Source organism: Neofelis nebulosa, chromosome 15 (genome assembly GCF_028018385.1).
Source record: "Neofelis nebulosa isolate mNeoNeb1 chromosome 15, mNeoNeb1.pri, whole genome shotgun sequence".
NCBI classification, from domain to species: domain Eukaryota; kingdom Metazoa; phylum Chordata; class Mammalia; order Carnivora; family Felidae; genus Neofelis; species Neofelis nebulosa.
In genome coordinates, this window is record NC_080796.1 from 73,259,538 (window position 1) to 73,279,054 (window position 19,517).

The following is a 19,517-nucleotide window of genomic DNA, read 5'->3' on the forward strand; positions in this document are numbered from 1 at the left end:
CAGACGGAGGCCACACCCAGGCAGCTCACCACTGGTCACTTCGGCGTGATGGGGAGCAAGTCGGCAATGCCCCTGTCCCTGTCCCTGTCCCTGCACCCCCGGGGAGCGCCTTGGGGGAAGAGTGTCTGCTCACCCAAACCACTGCGTGGGGGGCAGGGCCCAGGGCCCAGGAGGGAACCCCCAGCAGCTGCAGGTCAGGGACACGGAGGGGCCGCCAACACACGTGCCACGCCGGCACCCCACCAGGGACATTTCGACCCCACATGCTGATCTCTGTCACTCGCCGCCGTCCTGGGCAGCAAGGGCTAACGTCACCCATGCACAGCGTGTCTGGTTTCTGCGGTTCCCAGGCTCGGTCCCTGCGAGAGGCGGCGGATATCAACATTAGCGTCCGTTTTACAGATGAGCAACGTCGGGGCCCATTTAGGGTATTTGATGGGCCCACGGTCTGGAAGCCGGGACATGACGGGGCCAGGCCCACATCTCAGGCTCATAGGCCACTGGTCTGTCCAGACCTCAGTCCCTCCTGACCTTCAGAAGCCCCACTGGAGGGGAAGGGGAACGCAGGCCAGGCCTGCCCCCGAGCAGCCTTTCTCCTTTCTCACACCCCCAGGCAGAGGAAACAGACCCTGTGGTTGCAACTCTGCAGGCTCTGAGGTTCACAGAGGCCCCTGCTGACCACAGCCACCCCCCTACACTGCCTGCGTCACACGTGGGCCAGGGCCTCCAGCCCTGCTCACCATGGGGCTTGCTTCTCCCACGTTCGGCCACCTCCTGAAACTTTCAAAGCAGACTGGGAGCAGCTAACATACATCATGACCCTCAGCCCAAGGACTCAGAACCCTGCCCGCATTCCTCTCTACGGGGGAGGGGAGGGGACACGCTTTCCAGAAACAGGGCACAGAGGGAGCCAAGGTGCAGGGTGGATGTAGGAACAGGTGCTCGGGCTCACGAAGGAAGTCTTCCCTGAGCCTGGACACGTGCCTGCTGCTGGGGATGGGGTCTGGGGGCCGTGATGGAAGCGGTCGGGGCCTCGACAGGGACCAGAGCCCCTGCCCCTCCAGACACGGGTGACAACCAGAAACAGTGTGCCAGCAGCAACAGCCCGATGGAGAACGAGCACACAACCGCCTGTCTTCCCAGAGGGGCTTGGGGCTCAGCAGTCGCACCAACTGAGCTCCAGACAACTCGCCAACGTTCTTCAGACAAGCCACCCACATGTTTCAGTGGGGCGATCCTGTGTCCTCCAGAAAGCCTGCGGCTTCTCATGTAGCAACCTACGTGTTGGCTTGATTCTGGGACCTGGTCTTTCCTGGAGCTGCTCTGCCTCCGATAGGTATAGAAGAGACTTGGGCTCCTTTGCTTTAGACTAGTTTGTTCTAAATTGACCTCGGCAGCTTGGAAAGTATGCATGCTATTGTGTCTGTACAAGAGTTTGGTCTTTACTCTGTGTCCCAGTAAGCAGGAAGACGGGGTCCACCTGGGCAGATGAGTGTTAACGGCCTAGCTGGTATCAGTCCACAAAATTACTTTTTTCTATTGACTTCTGATTCCAAAAGAAACTGAGCCCAACACCCACTCATGATGATAAACTCACAGAGTTAAACTAGGAACAGAGGAGAATTTCTTCAACTTGATAAAGATCATCTCCACAAAAACCACAGCTACCATCATACCTAATGCCTACAGGCAGGAAATGCTTCCTCTAAGGCCAGGAACCAGGAAGGATGGCTCCTATCAACACCCTCTCTCAGGGTTGTACGTGAAGTCCTAGCTGACACAATAAGACAACAAAATGCAATAAAAGATACACTGACTGTGGAGAATGAAATAAAACCATCATTGCACACATGTGACGTGGGTTTCCATGTACAACGTCCAAAAGGATCGACACAACGAGAAGTACTCTTCATCTGATGACGGATGATAGCACGGTTCCAGGAAACACAAGGTTTCTACTCGACGCTCAATGACTCACTTACACACCAGGAACGAAGAAGTGGAATTTTAAACTGAATGCACGGTACCGTTTACACTGACAACGCAAAACTGAACTGTTTAGGCATAAATATCACAAAATATGCAAGGATCTTTATGAGGAAAACTACAAGACTCTCATAAACAAAATCAGAGAACAGCTAAGTATATGGGGAGATAGACCATGTTCATGGATAAGAAGGCTCAATGTTGTCTAGATATCCAAATTCCCAACTTGATCTATACATTCAGTCAACCACAATCTGCAGCCCAGCACGTTATGTTGTAGACATTGGTCACATGATTCCGCAGTTTGCATGGAGAGAAAATGACCCAGAGGAGACATTTTTTATGTTGCAGAAGAGCGAGGTGGAAGACTGACACCCCCTCCTTCAAGACCTCCTACACACTTACAGCCATCAAGACACTACGGATTTGGTGAGAAGAACCAAACAGATCGTGCAACAGGATAGAGAGCTCAGAAATAGACCCACGTATAGACGGTGAACTGATCTTTGACACGGAGCAAAGGCAATGCCATGGACGAAAGACAGTCTCTTCAACAAATGGTGCTGGAACTACCAGACGTCCACGTGCAAAAAAAAGAACCGAGACACAGAGCTCACACCCTTCCCAAAAACTAACTCAGTGGATCAGTACCTCTATATAAACGAAGAATTGGGAAAATCTGACAGGACAACATAGGAAAATCTAGATGTTCTTGGGACTGGTGAACACGTTTCAGAAAGACACAAAAGGCACAATTCATGAAAGAAAGATGACGTAAACAGGAATTCAGTGAAATGAAACAGTTCTGCTCTGCAAAGGCAATCCCGGGAAGGAAAAGACAAGCCACAGACAGGGAGAAAATATCTGCAGAAGATACAGCTGATAAAGAAGTATTAGCCAACATATATAAAGAACTCTCCAGACTCAACATTAAGAAAACAAACAACCCAATGAAAAGAGGCCCAAGACACTAACAGACACCTCACCAGAGAAGACACGCTGATGGAAAAAAGCACAGGAGAGTTGCTCCACACCGTATGTCATCCGGGAAAAAATGAAATAGAAGCAGTGAGACACCACTGCACCTGTTGGAATGACCACAGTCTGCACACCGTCTACACCCGGTGCCGCAAGGAGGTGCAGCACCAGGAGCCCTCGCTCACCCTGCTGGGAAAGCAAAATGGTGCAGCCGCCTTGGAACACGGCTTGGTGCTTTCTTACAAACCCAGAATGTTCCTACCATGCAACCCAGCCGCCTCACCCTGGGTAATTGCCCACAGGAGTTGAAAACTTGGTTCAGACTAAAACCTCCATCTAGATGCTTTTAGCAACTTGGTCATCATTGCCAAGATCTGGAAGCACCAAGAGGTCTGGCGCCAGATGAATAAATAAATAAACAGCTAAATCCAGACAATGGGTCGTCACCCAGCACTAAAAAGAAATAAGCTATCAAACCACAACAAGCCTTGCTGGGAACGTAAATGCCTGTTACCACACCCAAGACGCCAATCTGAAGAGATTACACACTGTATGATTCCAGCTACATGAGGTTCTGGAAAAGGCAAGTTAATTTTTTAAGTCTATTTTAATATTTTCAGAGACAGAGAGCACCCAGCAGAGAGACAGAGGGAGATGGAGAGAGAGACAGAGACACAGAGAGAGAGAAGCCCAAGCAGCCTCCAGGCTCTCCTCACAGAGTCCAATGCGGGGCTCCGACCCCTGATCTGTGAGAGCATGGCTGAGCGGAAATCAAGTGTCGGAAACTTAACCAACTGAAACACCCAGGGGCCCCAAAGGCGAACTTATGGAAATAGTAGGATTTTTAATCATACGTGTAAAACATGATCTTTGTCATCGGGAGCCACCTTCCAGAGAGAACACAGAACAATTGATTTCCTGTGTCATTCATTTTGTTTAATTGAACCTAACAAACCTTAGACTACTTTTTTTTTGTAGGCTCTGCTCCCAACGTGGGGCTGGATCTCACCACCCTCAAATGAAGAGTCTCGCCCTTCACAGACTGTGCCAGACAGGCACCCCTAGACTTTCCCTTTAAATTATTTAAATGTATATTTAGTTTTGAGGCAGAGAGTGCGCCAGCTGGGGAAAGAAGAGAGACAGAGGGAGACACAGAATGCGAGACAGGCTCCAGGCTCTGAGCTCTCAGCGACTCCTCCTCCAGGGAGCAAACCTTCTCTCAGGACCAGGTATCACCCCCATGACCTGCGACCTCAGGGATCCCCTGCGTCCCATCTCCCTCCCCCGGGATCGGCCCTCACCTCTCAGGGTCTGTCTCAGGGGATGGGGCAGGCACCCCACTCTGCCCTCCAGCCTGTTTCACCGCAGAAACCTGGATCGGGACCTCGGACCTCAGACCCAGGATACTCCAGGGATCCCCCTTTCCCAGCGGTCACCCACCCCCCTCCCAGCCCCAGATACCCCTCCCCCCCTGCAATCACAGTAGCCGCCCTCAGATCCTCGCCCTAACCCCCCCCCCCCACCCCTCCTACCTCACGACCTCGCCCCCATCACTCACCTGGGCTCCTACCTTCCACGTTTGGCTCCTGATCCCGGACTCCTGGCTGCACATTTATGTCTGCACTGCCCCCCCTGCCACCTGCCCCCCCTCCCAGTGTGTCTGGCGCTGATCTCTCCCTTCTGCCCTGTGGTGGGTCTGGGCTCCAAGGGAGAAGTTCCGCCGCCCCGCCCCCCTCAGCACCACTTGTCCCCCCCACCCCCCCAGTCGCCCTGAGCAGCCTCCCTCCAGGCCCTGAGCGCCGGCCACCGCCGCCACCTGGCGGCCGAGGACCGAACTGCCGCTGGAGACTTCCTGCCAAGAAGCCTTCACCATGGGTTCACCTGCACACACAGGTCATGAGCGCCTACTGTGTGCAGCACAGGGGCAGGGAGAGACAGGGAGCTGAGTCCTCGTCCCAGAGGAGCTCCCAGGCTGGCAGAAGCAGTTCAGGCCTCGGGAAGCAGGTCAGTTCCGCAGACGGAGCAGACAGAGTGGGGACATCTCGCCTCACCGCGGAGCCCGGCCATCGTCATGGGGGGTGGGGGTGCTGGGGGGGGGGCGCTGGGCACAGGCCTCGAGCGTCCCCCGCGTGCAGGGCCCTGTGCAGGGGGCTCCGCGCCTTCTCCAGGACCCCCTGTGGCTCCGCGGTTCTCTCCTCCCCACCTGCTCTACAGAGGTGCGGGCACCCGCACCAGGACGCGCGGGAAGAAGGTCGGGATCCGAGTGGGAGGGGCCGCAGATGACAGACCACAGGCTCTGTGACCCGCCTTGTGTGCACCCCCAGAACAGGCCAACGCGGCCATCCCGTTCCTGCTGCCTACGGAGGTGGTCCAACTGGAGACAGGCGGACAAGGGCTCACGTCTGGGGTTGGGGACATTGGAGTTTATAAAGACATAGGGAGACTCCTGGGGGCCGGATGCAGGAGGCACAGTCAGCTTGTCCCCCGCGCTCCCTGGGGCTGGCCCTTGTCTGTCCCTCTTGTGTTTGCTGCTGCGGGTTCCCGGGGGCTCATTGGGAGCCAGGGAACAGGGCAGGGGGGCTGGGGGTGAGGTCAGAGCAGAGTGCAGGGAGGAGTGAGGGTGACAGACCACCCTTAACCTACCAGAAACACTGGGAAAGGTGCATTGGCCCCACCCCCACTCACAGGGTTTGTCCCTCTCCTAAGACAACAGCCTAGGAAGGGGAAACTGAGGCACCAGAGGACAGGGCCGGCTGCCAGGTGCCCTCCTCTCCTGCCCCTCATTCCTGGGTGTCCTGGATGAGAGTCGTGTGAAGGACGCCCCCCTCCGGCCCTGCTCTGTAGACACACTGGGTTTCCGGGGCGGGGGGGGGGGGGGGGGGGGGAGGGGTTGCTGCTGCCACAGCCCCCTGATGAACGCTGTAGGTCCGGGCCACACCCGCCTGCACACACCTGCTGGGAGAGCAGAGGCGACCCACACCTCGTCCACCTCACTGCTGGACAGCTGACGACAGGGACGGGCAGGACAGGGCGATGCAGGCGGAGGCCAGCACGGGGTCTCTCCCACCCATGAGCCCAGCGCCTCCTCTCTCTCCTGCCCCCACCCGGCCTGGCTCTCTGGGCCTTGAGGCCTCCCCTGCAGATCTGAAGTTTGGTACGTCTTACTAGCTGGCCCGAGGCTAAGAATAAGGCATCTCTCAGGCTGACTGTGCCCTGTGTGCAGAACAACCAGTGTCCCTGGACCTGAGGTCCCAGAGCTGGGGGTGGGGTGCCCTCAGGGTCCTCAGTCTTTCCTCTTCAAATTCTTCCCTCCTCTGCCTGGATTCTGCTGCTAGGTCAGCCCCCCTGGCCCCCCGATGCTGGGAAGGGGCGCCCACGGGCCGGCCCCACAGGTAGGTCCCGGGGACGAGGCGGTACCGGGTTCTGGTCCGCGTTCTGGACCTGCAGGAAGCTGGGGCCGAGCGCCAGAGTAGGACGCGGGCGCTCAGCGAGGACCTCGTGCAGAGAGCAGGGCAGATCCGGGGACACACGGGCTGCCGGTGGTGTGGACGCCAGCAGGGAGCGAACGAGGGAGCAAAGGGGACCTCCAGGTGTTGCTGAAGCCAGTGGGCGGACGGTGGGACCCGTGGGAGCTGGAAAGGTCATCACAGCCCATGGAGGAGCCGGGGAGGGGGAGGGTCCCCGTGAGACAGGAATCGGGTTTCCCACAGGTGACTGCCTCCAAGAGCCCACGCTCATCAGGCGGCCGCCTGAGGCTGTCGGTTCAGGACTGGAGACGCGGGCTCAGCACGGCCAGGCTCCGGCCTCAAATTGTTCGGAGTCACCGGGAGAGAGGTGGTGGCAGGGGAGAGAGGAGGGCTCCGCGGGGACCAGCAGAGGATGGGGGGGTGGGGGCAGTAAGAGACGGAGAGGGAGGGGCTGGGGGTCCTGCTGTGGGTGGAGTCACAAGGGTCAGAGTGAAAACAAACTTTTTCAAATTAAACCTGAAATTACAAAGCCATAATAGGTCTTAGACAAATTTCATCTGTTTTTTTTTTTTTTAAAGTGGTCATTTGCACAGGTATTTGGGGAGAGAGACAGAAGGAACATGCACATACTGACTATTGGCTGGTGGTGAACCGGTCGAGGCTGGAAGGTGAGACTTCGTGTCGATGGGTCCCAGAGGCCGAGGGTCCGGACAGGACGACGGACGGGGCACAGACGTGGGGAGAGTGGGCTCCGTTTATGGTTGCCAAAGGGGCTGAGGCTGAGCGGAACCGGACCACAGCTTTGGACTCGTTTAACGACGAAGGTCCCCCTCGATCTGCCGCGATGGGTGGGTGTCTTCCGCTCAACTTGTGCACAACGTGTCCGCATAGAGATTCACTGGGGTTGGATGAATCCGGTCCCTGCTGAGAGCAGTCAGAGGGGGAGGGGGCAGGACCAGGGCCGCAGGCATCACGCGCACAACAGAGGTGGGGGGGGGGGGGGGGGAGGCTGGATTCCGGGCTTCTTCCAGTTAAATCACCCTCAAGCCCTGGCCTGGGTAGCGGACCTCACTGTAGACTGTCGTGAGCGGTGTCTCCTGTTCGAGATGTGGTTCCCCCGAACGCTGGAACGCAGACAGAGGGTTCCTGCCACAGCTGAGGGACACAGGGGCCCCAGAGGGACCCACACAGATGCCATGCCGCTCACGTGACCTCCCCCCAAAGCGCCCAGCACTGCACGGACCCCGTGTTAACTCTGCACTGTCTGGAGAGGGATACAGAGGCAACGAGGCCAGAAACTGCTGATCCCTGGATTTGACAAACTCACACCCAGGCACATGGACCCAGGCTGACCTCCTCTCCTGGACTCACCTCATCTCTGCCCTCTCCTGTCTCGTGTTCTCCTTCTCTGACGCCAACAACAGAGTCTAAACCTTTCTGTTCTGATCCTGCCCCTGAGACACACACAGATCGAACTTGCATCTGAACGTCGGAAACGTGTACCCTCCCCACCACCATGACCCCCAAGATCATGCCCACACCCACCAGCCTTCTGCAGTGATGTTCCCTGAGCAGGAAAATGCAGGAGAAAGGGAGACGAGGGTCCCAGGGGAAGGGAAGTATGTATGCACAGGAAAGCGAAATGCACCTGCCTTTCCCAGGCCTACCTCTCACACATCAGCCATATGCGCACCGTAACCCCGATGACCAGAAGCACGACCACTAAAGCTCCCACGATCAATCCCACATTGACACCAACAGTCGCCAAGATGTCTGGCAGGCGGGCAGACCCATCCGGCCCATGTGGACCTGTTTGCCTCCCACACAGACAATGAAGAAGGATGAGACAAGAGACAACGTCACATGCCCGTTGCCAGGCACGTGGAGACATGCGAAGGGACCCGGTCTCGGCTGGAGAGGGGGGAACACGGCAGGTCCTGCCGCTCAACCAGCACCGGGCCCCTGCTTGGGGCCGGGGTGCTGAGAGGGACAGGACAGGGTCCAGGCAATTGAGCGGCTCAGCCGTGGGGGAGGGCTGGGAAAAGGCCGAAGTCAGCCAGCCAGGGCCATGGCGGTGCACTAGAGGTTCACAGCCGGTACACGGGTCTCCAGGGAGGGCTTCCCGGAGGAGGGGAGGGCCGAACTGAGTTGAGGGAGGAGCTGGAGGGAGGAGGGTGAGCGGGAGGCAGGAGGCTCCTCCAGAGGTTAGAGGTCACTGAGGACGAGCTTCCCGGGGGACTCAGGGATGCTGAGGCAGCAGGGGGATGATGGGGTGGAGGGACGAGGCAGCACACAGGGAAGCCGGTCGCTGCTCACTCGGGGACACGCTGATGGTGAGCAAGTCAGGTGGGGAGGCCGAGGTGGGACAGGAAGGCAAAGCAGAAGCAGCCGCGGCCCCTCCCTCCGGTGTCCTTGGTCACAGCATCAGCTCTCGGTGGGGGGGGCCCTGTGCTCCTGAGAGGAGCCGAGGGGTGAGGGCGGCTCAGCGGGGGCTCCTGCAGGGCCCTGAGGAGGTGAGGAGCCCTGCTCGAGGTCAGTGCCTGCTGGACGGGACCCCAGCGGGGGCTCCTGTGGGCCGGCAGGGGTCACACACGGTGGGGCAGCTGCAGGCAAGGGGTCCCTGGACGGGAGTAAGTGGGGAAGGGGAGGACGCGGGACTGGAAGGTCTGGGAGAAGAAGGAGCAGCCTGGCCAGAGGCTGAAACCTGGGGAGCCCAGGACACATCCGGGAATCCAGGCAAGCACTTGGGCGGGAAGCGTGTCCCCGAGACCGGAGACGGGCACACGAGCCCCGATGCCTGAACCCTGCAGGCCGCGGCTGGCTCGGCCTCCCTCTGGTCGGTGGCACCGACCACTGACTCTCCCCCCTCGCTTGTTGGAAACCTCCCGGGACACATAAGGACTGAAGGATGAGGCAGGGGTGAGGTACCGAGGGGGCTGCCTGGACCAGCAGGGTGAGAGGTGCAGAGGAGCAGGAGAGAGACACCAAAAGGCAGAAACAAGCGGGATGTGCCTGCCAGCCTCCTGGACAGGTGACGGGTGGCAGGAGGTGACCTAAACATGGGGGACAGAACCTGGAACCCTCACCCAGGGGAACCTGAGCTCCGGGAGTCCCCTCCCCTCTGACAGGATGCACTCACCGTGGACACAGACTTTCCCAAGGTCCTTGGTGGCAGTTTTCCGGTCCCCTGGGTTGCTGACCACACAGGTGATACTGGGGCTGGGCTGGCTCAGGGGCAGCTTCAGAGCCAGGGTCCAGGGGTTGGGGGCCGGTCCTGGGACCCCTCTCTGCTCCAGCTTCCTGGGGAGGCCCTTGCTCTCCCAGGACACATTCACATCCTCTCTGGTTCCCGGGGTGTGGCACTCCAGGGTGACATTGCACCAGTCTGGTGTGATGGATTGAGTCTGGGCCAAGATATGGGGGCGGGGCACGGGCTCTGGGGCAGGAGGGACAAGAGGACACGGGGTCACGTGAGTGGGGAGCATCACGCCTCATGCTCTCTTGGGCGGAATCTCACTGTCACCCTGGCATCCTCCCCCCAAGGATGGTGAATCCACTTTACAGATAAGACAGACTTGACCCAAATAGACAGCGAGTGGCTATGAGGACGGGAGCCACTGCGTGAAGCCTCAGGCATGATGTCAGCTCTGCCTCGACTTGTGGTGAACACACCGCATCCAGTTTCAAGGGAGAAGCCAGAGCCTCAAGGTGGGGTCTGGAAGGGGTCCTGCCAGGGGGGCCAGGGACACTCCCAGGGACAAAAGAAGTGGGTAAGTATGTATTGGGGGAAGAGCCACCACCTACCGTAGACAGTGAGGTGGAAATGCCGGTTCGTTTCTCTTCCTTGTGTTAAGGAGACTCGAGCCCAGTACTGCCCACTGTCCTCAAGGGTCAGGTTGTCAATCCTCAGGGTCGTGGTGTTGAGCACATGGACCCTCTTCTCGAGCTTGTCCTGGAAGTTGACCCATTTTGGAACATCTTCCCCAGGAGACACGTGCAGCATGATCGTGTAGTTTCTTCCAGATTTAATGCCCCAAGAAATCTTCTCCAGCGTGACTCCTGGAAGTGATTCTGGACTTCGGGTCACATGAAACGACACAGAACCTCCTTGAGTTCCTGTCAGAGAAACCGTGTTTCCAGAATCCTCCACTTGAGATCCATGAGTTCCAGAACCGTTGACCACAGTGCTGAAGGCGCCTAGGGCATTGGAAACAGACACGGTGAGTGTTTTGTCATTGAGAATAAGGAGAAAACCCTAGAACCCATGGCGCTCATGAAATCCACCCAGGAGACTCCCTTGACTCCGGGAGGCGGGACAGGGCAAGAATTTGGAGCCATGCTGGAATCAGGTCCTGGTCCTTGTGGGGCGTCCCCTTGAACCCGGTCCTGACCTGCTCTCCCGCAGTGTCCTCGCCGCCTAACTCTGAGAGTCTGGACGTGACGACATCACGGATCGAGAGCCCCGAGCACATCTGGGCCGATGCCAAGTGCCCAGCGTAGGAGGCAGCTTCCACCGTGGCTGCCCACACGCTGTTGGAGCCCGGACCCTGGAGTGGGGGCTGCGCCCTGTGACTTGCTCTGGAGCAGAGCTCAGCTAAAGTGATGGACGTCACTCAGCGACAGCAGGTCTCACGGGAGTGAGACGTCCGTCTGGCTCATACCCTGTCTTTCGCTGCTGTGACGACCCCAGTGCCGTGTTGGGGGCTGCGCTGTGGAGACGGCCATTGGCAGGGACTGAGGGCAGCCTCGGGCCAGCCGTGTGAACAGTCCGCACACATGGAAGGATCTCATTTAACGTTGCACACGTCCCCTCGTGGACTGGAGGTCTCTCCACGTGTGACAGAGAGTTCGTTGTTCTTCTCTGCAAACGCTGTCGCGTTGAGTAGCCTTGGATTGGAGACTGTGCACAAGTGGATGCACATACCCCAGCCTCTGTGCACACCCACCGTATACAGGGGTGTATACATCTAACACACACATACACCACACATAGGTGTGCATACGCTGGGTTAACCCAGTGGGTGGGTCCAGTGCACCAAAGGCAGGTTCATGTACTGGGGACAGGCCTGCCTCAGTGCCGTCCTGACAGCGACCGACACGTAACAACCAAACTTTTTGCCTTCTGCGGAATAGATGAGGGAAAATCCGGTCACGTGATATTTTAACGAGCGTCTCTCCTGCAAAAGACCCTGGTCACCATGTCACATGACTGTTTGATCTGCTTTTCTGTCAGCTGTCAGCTGTCCGCTTACAGCCTTTCCCCGTGCTTGGCTTTTCCTGTTAGTTTACAGGAGCGAGACCCATAGGCTCAGAGCCAGATGCCCCCCTCGTGCTCCCTGACACAGTTGGTATTTCGGGCTGTTCCCCACAGACATCAGACACACGGGACCCCCGCCTCCCTGCCCCGCACACCGGCCTCCCACCCGGGGAGCCCGGGCCACTCACTGAGGACGAGGCTGCTGAACCCCAGGAGCCGGGAGGCCCAGCACAGGTGGGGGTCTTCTGAGTGGGCTCCCATCACAGGCTGCCTCCTTCAGGCTTGGTCTGGGCCGAGTTGGCTGTGGAGGAAACATCCAGAAGGCAGAGGCAAGAGAAGAGGCGAGCTTCTGCTCAGAACACTCTTAGGCTCTTCCCACCCCAAGGGCGGAGCTAACTGTCTAGGACAAGCTGGCTGGTCTAGATAAGCCATTCAGATGCTTCCTCTTCTCTCTGGCACCTGCAGTGACACTCGGGGAAGGCTGGTGGAATAAACATAGGAACCCCCCCTCGGTGAGGCGCTGTGTGGGAGACGCCCTGTCCTGTGGGCACGACCAGCCTGGTGATCAAAGCTCCCCAGCTGGCAGCCAGCGGGACCCCTTACCTGTTTCCCTGGGTTCACACTCCCCCCAGGCAGCCCTGCTCCCCAGGGCCAGCCAATGGCCAGGCCCAAAGTCTCACAAACCACTGTACCAGGGACACAGTGACTCCCCTGCTTTGGGCCTGTCCTCTGTCTTAACACCATTGAACGAGTCAAATCTCCTTTCTGATTTTCTCTGCACTTAACTGTCGGGTGTCTAAGGAAGACGCTCTGAGCACAAGAACAAAGCGCTTTGTGGGAAGGGGCCACCCCCCACACCCCAGTGCAAACACGGGCATTTCCCTATTGCCGGCACCCCAGGCCCTCCGGGTACCCAGGCCCGCCCTGCCCCCACACACAGGGCAAACCCCCCCCCAACAGGGCATCACCCCACCAGCATGTCCCCCTAAGGCTCTGCCAGCCCTGGGCCCGCTCTCACACACAGGCAGGGGGCAGGGACGGGCTCCTCCGTCCACAGGCTCGGCTGCCTCAGACTCATGGCCACTTGCTGAGGGTCAGGCCTCTTCTCCCCAGACGGGGCCCCACGACCTCTGAGAACCTTGTCTCCCGTGGACCCTGGGGGAGCAGCCCCATAACTCCCCGCCGGTCGTGCCCTTTCCCCGCCCACGGAGGCTCCCCCCAGCTGCTCAGAGCCTCGGATCCTAAGGCTGGACCCCAGGATGGCCGGGGACACGCACTGAAGGTAGTCAGCCTATGGGCTGGGAAGTCCCTTCTGGGGATGTGGAAGCCCATCCTAAGGCTTTGGACGACCATCGCAGGTCACTCAGCAGGGCGGAGCAGGGACTGGACTCCTAACCGTGATCTCTGAGACCCAACATCCCAGCCCCCGTCCCTTCCCACCGTGTGGCCTCCAAGAGTCCCCCCGTCCACTCTGGGCTCCCCGACCTGCTCTGCGCTCCTTGGACAAGAGAGCATCAACACCACCTTCTTCCCCCGCTCCCGCCCCGTAACGGGGACAGCCTGCCAAAAGGCTGTCCCCAGTATGGTACTGGCACAAAAACACACACATAGATCAGTGGAACAGAATGGAAAGCCCAGAAATGGACCCACAAATATATGGTTAACTCATCGTCAATAGACCAGGAAAGAATATCCAATGAAAAAATGACAGTCTCTTCAGCTAATGGTGCTGGGAAAACTGGACAGCGACATGCAGAAGAATGAACCTGGACCACTTTCTTCGATCACTCACAAAAGTAAATTCAAAATGGATGAAAAACTGAAACTGAAACAGGAAACCATCAAAATCCTAGAGGAGAACACAGGCAGCAACCTCTTTGACCTCGGCCAGAGCAACTTCTTACTAGACACGTTGCCGAAGGCAAGGGAAACAAAAGCAAAAATGAACTATTGGGACCCCATCAACATAAAAACCTTCTGCACAGCAAAGAAAAGCAACAAATCAAAAAGGCAGCCTATTGGGACGTTTGGGTAGCTCAGTCAGTTAAGCATCCACCTCCTGATATGAGCTCCGTCATGATTTCAGGGTTCATGAGAACAAGCCCTGAATCGGGCTCTGTGCTAACAGCAGGGAGCCTCCTTGGGATTCTCTCTCCCTCTCTCCCTCCCCCTCTCCCCCTCCCTACTGCCAGGCTTGTGCTTGCTCTCTTGCTCTCTCTGTCTCAAAATAAATAAATAAACTTTTAAAAAAATTAAAATGAATAAACTAGTTTGTCCTAAATTATTTTTGGTGGCTTGGAAGGTATATATGCTATTTGTCCGAGTGGAATAGAGTCTCCACTTTACTCTGTGTCTCAGTAAGCAGGGAAGACAGGGTCTACCTGGGCAGATAAGTATTAGTATTAACTTCCTCGGTGGTGTTCCTCTACAAAATTAAGTTTCTTTATTGTTTTCTTTGACTCCAAATGTGACTGAGCCCAACACTCACTCATGATAATACACTTATAGTAAACTAGGAATTGGAGGGAACTTCTTTAACTTGATAAAGATCATCTCCAAAAACACCACAGCTGGGCGCCTGGGTGGCTCAGTCGGTTAAGCGTCCGACTTCAGCTCAGGTCACGATCTCACAGTCTGTGAGTTCGAGCCCCACGTCGGGCTCTGTGCCGACAGCTCAGAGCCTGGAGCCTGCTTCAGATTCTGTGTCTCCCTCTCTCTCTGCCCCTTCCCCGCTCATGCTCTGTCTCTCTCTGTCTCAAAAATAAATAAAAACATTAAAAAAATTAAATCAAAAACACCACAGCTAACATCATAGGTAACCACGAGAGACTGGAAGGGCTCCTTCTAAGACCAGAAACGAGGCAAGGATGGCCTTATCACCGCCCTTTTTTAGGGTTGTACCGGAAGTCTAGGCTCCTACAATAAGACAAAAGCAGTCAATAAGAGGTATACTGACAGGGTAGGAAGAAATAAAACTAACTTGATGAACAAGTGATATGGATTTCAATGTATGAAATCCAAAAGAATCTACACAACACGAGAATAAGAAGCACTCTTAGATCTGACAAAGGATGATAGCACGGTTGCAGGAAACACAAGCTTCCTACATGACACCCAATTACTCACTTACACACCAGCAACGAAGAAATGGAATTTGATTCTGAAAACACAGTACCGTTTACACTGACAATGCAAAAGTGAACTATTTAGGTACAAATCTAATAAAATATGCCCAAGAGCTTTGTGAGGAAAACTACAAGACCTGATAAACAAAATCAGAGAAGACTAAATACATGCAGAGATAGACCATGTTCATGGATAAGAATGCTCAATATTGTCTAGATGTCCATTCTTCCTAACTTGATCTGTACATTTGGTCAACTGCAATCTACATCCCAGCAAGTTATGTTGTAGATATTGATCACGTTATTGTACAGTTTGCGTGGAGAGAAAATGACCCAGAGGAGCCCACACCATGTTACAGAAGAGCAAAGGTGGACAACCGACACCCCCTCCTTCAAGACCTCCTATAAAGTTACAGTCATCGCTGGAGGGGCCAACATGGCAGAGAAGAAGTAGGGGGATCCATACTTCCCACATCTCTCAAACAAAGAAGGGCTGAAGCCAAAGGACTTTGAACCCCAAGAGTCTGGGTGGAAAAGAGATTGAGTCTACCAGGGAGAAACTGGGACAACCTGATGGACAACAGGTGGGTGATTGCGAACTGGGGGAGATAAAATGGGGCCGTGTAGGTACAGAGGGGAGGGATGCCCTTTTGTGGAGAGACAAAGGGAAGAGAAAGAGTGGCTGGGGAAGTGTAGAACTGTATCTAGAAAAGGGAATAAAATCTCAGACGAGGACAGAGAGGGATCCCACCTCTAACTGCAGGTTAGAGGATCTCTAATTGCAGATCCCATCTTCAGACTGGGGCCGGCTGCCCTGTTCGCACACCTGGGGAGGAGGGGAGCCACCTCTAATTCGGTGATAGATCAGGGGCGCAGTCCACAGCAGGAGAAACTGGTCCCCTCCCCTGAAGTGCTGTGGCACAGGACAAAACCAGCCAAGACCTCACCCTGGGAGGCACTTCCCCAGTACCAGGGCACACAGAGCAGGAGTTTAATTCCCAGCCAAGCACCAGGGCAAAAGAGTTGTGGGAGTGAGACAGACAGTCTTGTCTGCACCCGCAGCACAGTGACAATGGCTCCTAAGGAGTGATTTGGGACAGCGGGTCATGGAGAAAAGGCGGGGGGGAAGGGGGGAATCACCATTTTTCTCCCCACCACTACCAAGGCGGGGCCTCAGGGACTGGTTCTCAGGGCCCACAGTGGAGGCAGGACCAGCCTGCACTAAACCACACCCCTCCGTGTTGGATAATGTATCTACCCGACGGGATAGATGGTGTGGAACCAGACGGCCCCCTCCTCCAGGCCAGGGCTACTGCAGTGCCGGGATTAATTCTAGGATAATTCTTGTTACATAGATATATTCTCCCCCCCATTTCTCCTCTTGATCTCTTCCTTCCTCTAGGCTGGTTACTCTGGTTATTGGTTTGTCTAAACAGACCTATTTAATCCATTCTCTTGGTACATGTTCTACACCTCCTTCTTTACGCTCCTTTCTCTCTCTCTGGAGAGACCCCCCCCCCTCCCCGGCTCCTTCCTTATTTTCCTTTCTCTCTCTCTGAATTAAGCTTTTGAGTCTCTCTGCCTGGCCAATGTTTATTTTCTCCTTTTTCCTCTGCCCCCGTCATTTCTCTCGTTGTATGTGCTGTTCCATCACACTGCCTCCACCCTCTTCTTTACTTGTAGCTGGTGTTTCTGTTTTTCTGCTTTTGGATTGCTTTTAGTTTTCTGTTTTTGTTTGTTTGTTTGTTTTATTTGTTTGTGAATTTGCATGTTTTTGTTTCCTGTTTGTCTGTCTGTTTGTGCTCCTTTCCAGGGCTACCTCAAGGAACAAATCAAAGCACACCTGATGGAGGGTCCAAAACATCACTACGAGTAGGGAAATAAAATAACCAAAGTCACAACAACAGAGAGCAAGTAACCCTCTCCAAAAAACACCTCCGGAAGGGTCAGGCCCTGGACAGTGTATGACCCACCCCTTTAATATAGCAGTGCTCACAGGTGCAGAGCACATAACAAACTTTTAAATCTCATAAGGGACAGAAAACTAGCCAAAATGATGGAACACAAGAATTCTCTTCAAGAGAAATTCCGGGAAGTGACAGGCCAACTCAACCATTCCGTTCGTGCTCCTGTGGAGGTGGTCCAACTGGAAAGAGGCGGGCAAGGGCTTATGTCTGGGGACAGGGACTTTGGGATTCTTGAGGACACAGGGAGACTCCTGGGTGGCCAGGGCATCCCTGTCCTGTTACCAATGTTTTTGTTTTCCTCCTTTTGCGATTTACTCATAGATGTGAGTGACGAGGAACATGCTGGGAACAATTCACACTTCTCCCTACTTACCGCCCTTGTGTGTCTACAACACCAGTAACTTGGAACATGAGCCCCAGGTTTCTGAGCTGCTTGTATTTTCTCTTTTCTGATTTTCTACACTCATCCTTGAACACGATCCACTGGAAAATCCCGTCATATTTGGGTGGTGAGACCACTACATTTTGCAGAGAGAGGGTCCCTGAGGGAGAGACTACTAAGGACTCAGGGGGGCCTGGGGGAACCGGAGGGGCCACGGCCCCCTTCTTCCAGAGCCTGTGAGGACCTGCTGTCCCTGCGGACGAGGAGCCGTGCACGTCCTTTCGTTTGGGGCCACTCGTCCTGCTCCACAGCAGCAGCTCCTGTGCCACCGGGACCCAGAGCCAGCCCCCCCCCCCGGGGCAGGAACAGGTGCACGGGGTGGGGGGTGGGGGGCAGCGGAGCAAAGACGCACCTCACGCAGGGGGAGTAAGCAGAGGGATGGGGGAGACAGCACACAGGCAGGGGTGCGGAAAGGGGGTGAGAGCTGAGTTTGGCTCCAGGGGTGGGAGGGGCAGAAAGGTCCAGGGACTCACAGAGAATCCCTGGGAAGGAGAAGCATCGCCATTGGGGGGGGGGGGGGGGGGGGGGGCTAGATTAGAGAGACGGGAAGGGACCCCGAAGGCCTGGTCTCAGCGCGGAGCTTTGTCCTGAAAGTGGCGTCTCCCAGGCAGGCGACGAGCCGACACTGGCGTAGCAGGAGCCCATAGCACCTCTGCTCCAAAAGACAGGAGTGAGAATTCCGCGCCCCTCATGCCGGGAACCCCGGATGAGAGCATTGCCGCTCTTCCCGCTGGAGTCGGACCCTGAACAGGTCAGCAGGGACCCGTCCGCTGCGTCTCCCCCATTTCTCTGACCTCGTGCCCCGCCCCACTCTGAGGAGCCTCCCGCAGAACTCACCCTCCCCGCTCGCACCTGGAGTCCCCGATGCAGGCAAACCGGGTGCCGGCTGTGGACACGCTGAGCGACAGCGGCCTGGCCGGGCCGGGCCGGCCTCTCCCTCCAGCCCCTTCTCTCTGTCCCCACAGGGCAGCTCCTGGACGCCCCCCCCCCCCCCGCTCCTGTCTGGTGACCCCTGTTTGGTCTCAGCGGCAGGACCACGAGCAGGCACCGACCGCGAGCTGTTCAGGGTGCACCGTCTGCCCCCAACCGGACCCTCCCACGGTGGACTCCTTCCTTCCACACCTGCTCCTGAGCTCCTACTGGGTGCACAGACCCCTGCAGGAAGCACCCAGCCCGGGCTCCGCCCCCTTCACTGTACTGGGAGGAGAAAGGCAGTGGGCGGTGCCCACAACACAGAGGGGTGGGGCTCTGGAGCAAAGAGCAGGTGGGGGGAGGCTCAGGGCCTGGGAGTGTGGTTTCAAGGTCACACCAGGAGGTCGGGGCGGCCTCCCCAGGACCCCTCTGAGAGGAGGCCAGAGGAGGTGAGGAGTGACCGTGGACATCTGGGGAGCTGCTCTCCGGGCAGAGGTGACAGCCCGTGTCATGGCCTCAGGCGGGACCTGGGCTGTTGTGTTCCAGGAGCCAGAGGTCAGGTGCCCAGAGCATACGTGAGCCCAGACAGGACAGTTGGGAGATTGGGATCAGACAGGTATCAGGGAGCCAGATCGGGTCCATCCTGACCTACAATCCTGGGATCCCAGGGCCAGAAGGGCCTCGGAGCTGCCCCATAACCCACCACCCGCTGGACGGCTGAGGAACCAGGGAACAGGAGGGACGCACGCCCCGAGGCACCGGGAGAGAACTTGCCCCCTGAACGCCTTTCTCAGACCCGGGTCTGGCCGGAGCTGACCTGGCCTGGCCCGGTGCAGGGCTGTGCCGTCCACCTTCAGGGTCCAGGAGAGACCTGCTCCCTGGGCCCTGCAGGCGGGGCTGGGAGACCGGGCCGCGCGCGGCCGCCGCTGCAGCTCCTTCCGCCAGGGGGCGCTGCCGGCACAGCTTTGCCCGCAGGCCCTGCACCTGCTGAGGCTGAGACTCAGGGGCGCCCCTGGCCCGCGCCCTGACCCTGACCCTGACCGCAGCCCAGCCCGTGCTCAGGGCCCTTGCCAGCCTCGCTGCCCGGGTCTCCGTGTCTGCCTCCGGTTGGGCCCCGGGAAGAGGCCTGAGGGCAGCCAGCCTGGTTTGCAGGGCGGAGGGGGGAGGGGGATGAGGAAGGGCGGCCCCGGGGCGGCCTGGGCAGGTGCAGGGTGCACAGTCAGCTTGTCCCCCGCGCTCCCTGGGGCTGGCCCTTGTCGGTCCCTCTTGTGTTTGCCGCTGCGGGTCCCCGGGGGCTCATTGGGAGCCAGGGAACAGGGCAGGGGGTAGGAGCGAGGGCAGCAGAGTAGAGAGCAGGGAAGAGTGGGGTGACAGGCGGCCCTT

The 19,517-nt window shown here is 57.1% G+C and overlaps 1 protein-coding gene across 1 annotated transcript; it reads right to left on the reverse strand.

Annotated features, from left to right (window-relative positions):
• Window positions 1–6,915: 6,915 nt before the first annotated feature.
• On the reverse strand, window positions 6,916–12,612 carry LOC131495504 (SLAM family member 9-like). Its single transcript, XM_058700506.1, has 6 exons — window positions 11,877–12,612; window positions 10,236–10,628; window positions 9,571–9,867; window positions 8,099–8,240; window positions 7,803–7,885; window positions 6,916–7,555 (listed from the first exon to the last, which is right to left on the reverse strand). The coding sequence occupies exons 1-5, from the start codon at window positions 11,947–11,949 to the stop codon at window positions 7,804–7,806; spliced, it is 987 nt and encodes a 328-aa protein (XP_058556489.1). The 5' UTR covers window positions 11,950–12,612; the 3' UTR covers window positions 6,916–7,555; window position 7,803.
• Between the last annotated feature and the right edge of the window lie 6,905 nt (window positions 12,613–19,517).

What these genes read in the sequence shown, in the direction of transcription:
- LOC131495504 (XM_058700506.1), bottom strand. Translation starts at nt 11,949, where the DNA reads ATGGGAGCCCACTCAGAAGACCCCCACCTGTGCTGGGCCTCCCGGCTC. An exon ending in GTTCAGCAGCCTCGTCCTCA is followed by an intron (nt 10,629 to 11,876) that starts GTGAGTGGCCCG and finishes CCAATGCCCTAG; the next exon opens with GCGCCTTCAGCACTGTGGTC. An exon ending in TGGGAAAGTCTGTGTCCACG is followed by an intron (nt 8,241 to 9,570) that starts GTGAGTGCATCC and finishes GGAGGCAAACAG; the next exon opens with GTCCACATGGGCCGGATGGG.